Source organism: Echinops telfairi, unplaced genomic scaffold (assembly GCF_000313985.2).
Source record: "Echinops telfairi isolate 266 unplaced genomic scaffold, ASM31398v2 ScPeMD7_18;HRSCAF=68, whole genome shotgun sequence".
Classification (NCBI taxonomy): Eukaryota; Metazoa; Chordata; class Mammalia; order Afrosoricida; family Tenrecidae; genus Echinops; species Echinops telfairi.
In genome coordinates, this window is record NW_022103915.1 from 84446566 (window position 1) to 84452694 (window position 6129).

Consider the following 6129-nt stretch of genomic DNA (forward strand, 5'->3'; position numbering starts at 1 on the left):
GGGTAGCCCCGGGTCCTTTTCGTGTGCCTGGGCTTGACAGAGGAACCAGGTTTGCCGTTTTCACCCCACCGTTGATCACCCTGGGCAAGGTCAACAGGGGAGGGCAAATAGGAGCACAGAATCATGCTGGCCGTGGAGACCCACGGGGAGCATGTCATTTCAACTCGGAGCCCTCCGATCTGGATTGATGAGACCACCTGGCTAAGATCCAGGGGACCCTCTGTCCTCTCATTACGTAGAGTCATGGTCTCCCTCTAGACCCAGTCCCTCGATTTCTACAACTTGGCACCAGGTGTCTCCAAATGGGCAACAGGCTAGAGAGGCCGTTGCTTCTGTAGCCCACCTCCCACTGCTGTCCTTCACTGTCTGTGGCTTAAGTAGCCACTCCCTCAGCATAGCCTGGCTGTCAGAATTCTGGGGTTACCACCTTTCTTTTGCCAACCCTACCACTGGGTGCTGGGGGCCAGAGAAGAGAGGATGAAAGGGGAGGGGAGAGAGAGAAGGAACCCCGAGCCCTGTGCCAGTACTCGCTGAGATTTCGCTCTCAATTGCCATCCCCAAGGTCTGAGCTGGCTCCTCTGAGGGTGGCCGGGCGGCACAGCGTTCTGCAAACACCTCCCTCTCCTGCAACTGCCCTTCCGGTTGCCAGGCTCTGCCCGGATGAAGCTGGGATCCCTGCTGGTGGCTGTCGGGGGAGGGTGGGCTCCTCCTCCGTTTCCGTCCTGCGTGTCACCCAGCCTGTTCCTCCCTCAGGTTCCTGAGGTTATGGATCGCTCTGCTGGTGATCTACCCCACCAACCAGGCCGTCATCGCCCTCACCTTCTCCAACTACGTGTTGCAGCCGCTCTTCCCCACCTGCTTGCCCCCAGAGTACGGCCTTCGGGTCCTGGCTGCCATCTGCTTGCGTAAGTGTCTTCCGAGCCTGGCCTTCCAGCCAGCCTCTGTTCACCTTCCCCAGTGGTCTAAGGTTTACCAGGACCCTCCCACTCCCTCTATATTTTCTCCCCCACCTCCCACTTCCCTTTAATTCCCGTCAAGTGCCTACACATGTGCTCAGTATCATTTCTGTAGATTGTTGGTGTTTTGTACAAACCCTGGTGCTGAGGACTGACTTCCAATATATCACAGTGCGGGAGCTGCCCTGCCTGCCATGTGCAGAGCCGCGACCCAGGCGCGGGTGGTCTACAAGCAGTGCACCACCAGGTTCCCTGGTCACCCTCCCAGCTCCACACTGGACCCCAGTCCTGGCAAGAAGGGGTGCCGCTGCACACCCAGGGGCGCTGGCCAGCCCACACATGTACTTTGAGTGAGTGCATTTCTCATCCAATTATCTGATGCTAAGAAAAGAAAAATCTTAAGTAGCTGCTCAGAGGCAGTCATTTTCATTGGAGGCGGCATTCTTTACCCAGCGGACTTTCACCCATATTCCTTGGCTGGAGCCTCCAGGCAATTCCACGAGGTGGCCGGGGCCAGTGTTAGCACTTTCCCTCTGCCACAGATGAGGAAGCTGAGTCAGACCAGCGGCTTACCCATGGCAGCAGGTCTCAGTGGCGCCAGGCTCAGGGCTCCCCGATCCCCTCTCCTTCCCGCTCACCTTCCTTCCTGGCTGCTTGTGGGAACATTTCTTCCCTCAACCCTCCTGCTCAGGCTTTCTAAGCTCTTGGGAAGGAGGGTGTCAATGGTAGGAGCTGGGGGCATACAAAGACTCATTATTGTCTGTGGTCCCTTCCCTCGAGGAGTTTGCTGTGTAACTGGGGAGAAAAGCCAGGTATGCGAGGCCTGGGCTTAGGATCAAGAAGATCTGGCGTGGGCGAGAGAAGCTGTAAAGAGCAGTCCTGCCAAGCATACCTCAGAAACCTCGCTGCGCAACCTCGATATCGGGGGTGGTGGTAGATTCGGGGTGTTGATGTCTTTCCCTCCAAATTTAATTTCGAGACCGCACAGATGTGGTCCTCTTCTAGAACCGACTTGGTCCCTGCCTTCCCAGACAAACTCCTACCCGAGCGGGAAGGCCGCCTGGCCAAACCTTACCCGGGGTTGGAAGTCAGGAGAAGCTTATTCCAAGCCCACCCACCTCTGTCGCCTCCCTCAGGGCAAGCCACTGATACCCAAGAAGTAGTTTGGTCTAGTGGGTCCCCTTTGGCACTGGTGTTTGGCCCTGGGATAGACACCCCGCTGTGGTGCTAAGACATGCGTTTGTGACATGTTCCTTAGGTTACCTGCGCCAGCATCTTCATTCTACCACTTCCTACCTGGGGAGAAGGCTTGGCCACATTGCCCAGTCTCACTGCGAGACGGGCATGGTGCCCTATCTGCCATTGGATGAGATGACAAACGGGGCACTCTCAGTCCTGAGTAGCCCAGTCCAGTCCATGACGGAGGCTGGGCTTCAGGAGGGGGGCAGGGCGGGCGGGAGGGGAGCTGCGGGGGCAAGCTGCCTGGGCCAATTTTGCCTTGTTGCTAGCTAGACCCAGAACCAGGCAGGGAGGAAGGGAGTAAATGGGGGTGGGGGGAGCTGCAGGAAGAGCTGTGTGCTTCTGCCAGCAGACAGGCTGGGTAAGGGTGGGGGGATGGGAAGAGGGGCCACATGAGTGCTGGTCACTGCGATTTCAGCGCCTCCCTTTCTCCTGCTGATGCTGTCTCCAACTGGAAATCCCCCTTCAGCTGGAAAGCCAGCGTCCCAGGCTGACCAGTCTGTCCTGCAGGACGAGGAGCCTGCCCCACAGGGTTACATTCCTTAGGCAGCTGCACCCTGTGGCTCCCAGGTCATTCCTCAGACCCACCAAGAACAGGTCTGGTCTTTCACTCGCTGAGCCTCCTGGATAGAGCAGTCAGAGGCTCAGACCTCCACGCAGATAAGAATCTCTCTTCCCTGCAGCCTCATCCAGAGAGACAGGTTGCCCACACCAGCCCGCCCCGCCCCGGGCCAGCACTTGCTTGAGGGCCGGACCAAGGAGGGATTTTGAAACTGCACTCCTGACAAAAGCCACAAGACCCTCACTCTCCCCACCCAATTCCTGCTGTGTCACCAACGTTTTCGTGAAACCTATCTGGTCTGTAAAGAGCCCTGGTGGCATAGTGGTTACACATGGGGCTGCTAACCACAAGGTCAGCAGTTGGAAACCACCAGCTGCTCTTCGGGAGAGAGATGAGGCTTTCTACTCCTGTAGAGTCACTGTCTTAGACACCCACAGGGGGCAGTTCTACCCTGTCTGTATTAGTCTGGGTACTTTGGAGAAACAAATCCACAGCGACTCATGTATGAGAGAGTTTTATGTAAAGAAAATGGGCATCATGAAAACATCCCAACCCAATGCTGCCCAAGCCCACAAGTCCAACATTAACCCAACACCAGTCCACAAAGTCCTCCACCTCACAAAACACAGGCAATGATGCCGACTGCAGGAGGAAAGCTGAGTCAGTGAACGAACAAGCATCTCAGCACTAGCAGGGGTCTCCACTGCTCCAGCACCCAGGGCTGCATCGGGATAGGTCCATGTAGCTTCTCCTTGGGGATGTCTTGTAGGAAGTCAATCTTGCAAGCTGAAGCAGGGAACTGCTAAGGCAGCTGCATCCTGGTGCGACCATCACAAAGCAAGAGACCGAGAGCTAGAAAGGTGAGGCTCACCACCCATTTATCCCTCGGCCTTTCAATTAGCCCCACATGTGATTATCGGCCAGGCTGCACAATTAACTAACTCACTGTCCTATCGGTCGCTCTGAGTCAGAACCCACCCAGTGGCAGGGAGAAGAAGTTCTGGCCTGTCTGAACTGGCTACTGGGTCTGTCTGTCTGTCTACCTGTCTGTCTGTCTTCGGCAGAGACTTCTTCCCCTTCTTTGACTTTTTTTTCTTCCCTTCGGTTTTTCCTTTTTTCGGCCAAAACGTACCTGGAGTCCTGTTATTCCCAGGCTTCTTCCTCTTTATTTCCTGTAACGGAACAGAAAACAGCCACTCGCCTGACCCTGGGCCCTGTCCCTGTCCTTCCAGACACAGGCCATGTGGACCCCCCACCCCGACTCCCTCGCAAGGGTGCATGTGTACATGGATGTAGCCGGGCAAGCACTTTTGCTCTCCTGCTTTTAGGCCAGGATACTCCCAGCTGCTTTGAGTCTTCACAGGCGTTGTGATTGCTTCTTTGTTGAATACTATTTTCTTTTATTTTGCAAGCCCACTCCTTATAGGCCCCTCGGCTCATCTCTCTCTCTCTCTCCCTCTCTCTCTCTCTTTTTAAAAAAAAAAAGATCATTGGCAGCTCATCTCTTAAGGGATCTAGTGAAACAGGAACCAGGCTGGCCGGAAAGTGCGAGGGATGCTATCTTGCCTTAGATACTGCTATCTTGGATTCCAGCACGCCTCCCACCCACATCCACCATCGCCACATCTTAGCCGCTTCCAGGAACGTCAGCCGGGGAAAGTAACTCAGCCTGGAGTTCCGTGACTAGAGGCGGAGCTGGGAGCAGGAGGGTCTAGCCGTCTTCTGCAGAGATGTGGTCGCGAGGGTCTAGCCGTCTTCTGCAGAGACGTGGTCGCGACTTGAGGATGGGGAGGACCGATGGCCTAGGGAATAGACATGGGATTTACGTCGGAAACGCCTTTGGGTAAGCTGGTGGCTGGGCCCCACTCGCCCTGCATCAGAGCTTTGGCGGGAAAGGCCAGCAGAGCTGACTGGGGCTTTACGCCGGGTCCAGTCCGTGGATCCAAGAACGTGGATCCAAGAATGGGGCATGGAGCCCAGTGGGAAGAGCCCCCTCCAGAGTGTGCTGGAGGGAGGAGATGAGGTCAAGTCTGGTTCCCTGGTTGGGGCCGTTTTGGAAAGACGTGCTAAGGACCGATGGGGCGATGGAGTAGCCTGCGGGTGGAGAGGAGGAAAGAACCTGCTGTAACCAGCTTGCCTGTGGGGAGCCAGGAAGGGGGGCGGGGAGAGGGGAAGAGAGGGAAGCTCAGTTTTGAATCTTGCTTACGCAACGGCAGGGCAGCTGCCACTTTGGGCGATTTTATGATTTAGGTCAAAGCTGATGAGTCACCGCTGACTCAGCAGAATAGCCCCACCCACCAGGCAGTAAAAAAAAAAAAGAGAGAGAGAATTTATTGTAAAGTTTAATTAAATGAAAAGCCTTTCTCCCTTCTCCTGACCGAGCAGGCACTGGAAGGGGATAAAACTAGATTTGGCCCAATTCTCCCGGGGCGGTGGGGGTGGGGGTGCCACTTTGTTTTCCTCTCTTCATTCCTTTTTTCTCCCCCACCCTTAAATTTTGTCAGAAAAAAATAAATGACCACGGCATGTTCACGTAACTTATAAAAATAAGCTAAGCGTGAAAGCCTGCCCTTATCCTCTTCGCCCCTGCTGCCCAGTAGCTACGATCGTGGTGGGTAGTGGTCTTGGCAGCGCTAAAGAAGGGGCGGTTATTGAGCCCCTGTCTGGGTATCCACAGCTTGCTCTTTGGTCATTCAGCCTCAGGTTCGGACCATGGCCTAGGCACACACAAAGGGACCCAGGGATGTCCTCTGCGGGCCTTCTGTCCTCCTTTCCCGTCATCCCACCTTGCTGTCGCAGGTCCTGGCCTCTGTACCTTCCAAGACCACAGTCATATCTAGTGTCTAACACAGTTTCTTCCCCGTCCCAGCCTCCCTCCACTTCCTGAATGTCTTGTATTCCAGCGGCTAGTTCTCCCAACTTTTCCTGCCTTGTCCTGCGTGCGTTTCACAAAGGGGGGGCGGGGGCAGGGGGAGCGGTCCATAGCCTGTTTTCTGTCTGCTAGATTCCTGAAAGGCTGTTTTCTCAGTTTCAGGGTTCTCCCTCTCCCTCGAGCCATTTGGAAAGGAAAGGGTTTCTATCTTGTTCTGGACCCTAAATTCCTGTACAGAAAGCCCTCGGGGACTAGGGAGACGGGATGCTTTTGTAGATAAATGTGTGCGTGTTGTTTTGACACTCCTTGCAAATTAGTCCCATGACATCAGCGCTTTCAAAAGTCTTGCTTCACATCGCAATCTCAGTCTCGGAGCATTTCTCCCTTGAGGCTGCAAACTCTCCAGTCCCCAGTTATCCCCCAGGCTCTAAACCCATTGCTCCAGATGCCTGGGCAATGCTGCCTTCCCTGTGGCTCCCAGGTCATTCCTCAGACCCACC

At 55.2% G+C, this 6129-nt stretch overlaps 1 protein-coding gene across 1 annotated transcript in view; it reads left to right on the forward strand.

The window, feature by feature from the left end:
• The window catches only part of SLC7A8 (solute carrier family 7 member 8), a 60116-nt gene that overhangs the window by 19890 nt on the left and 34097 nt on the right, over positions 1-6129 (forward strand). Inside the window, exon 4 of the mRNA XM_004698901.2 lies at positions 754-905. Within this exon, the coding sequence (XP_004698958.1) occupies positions 754-905 (152 nt within the window). The remainder of the gene's footprint in view (positions 1-753; positions 906-6129) is intronic.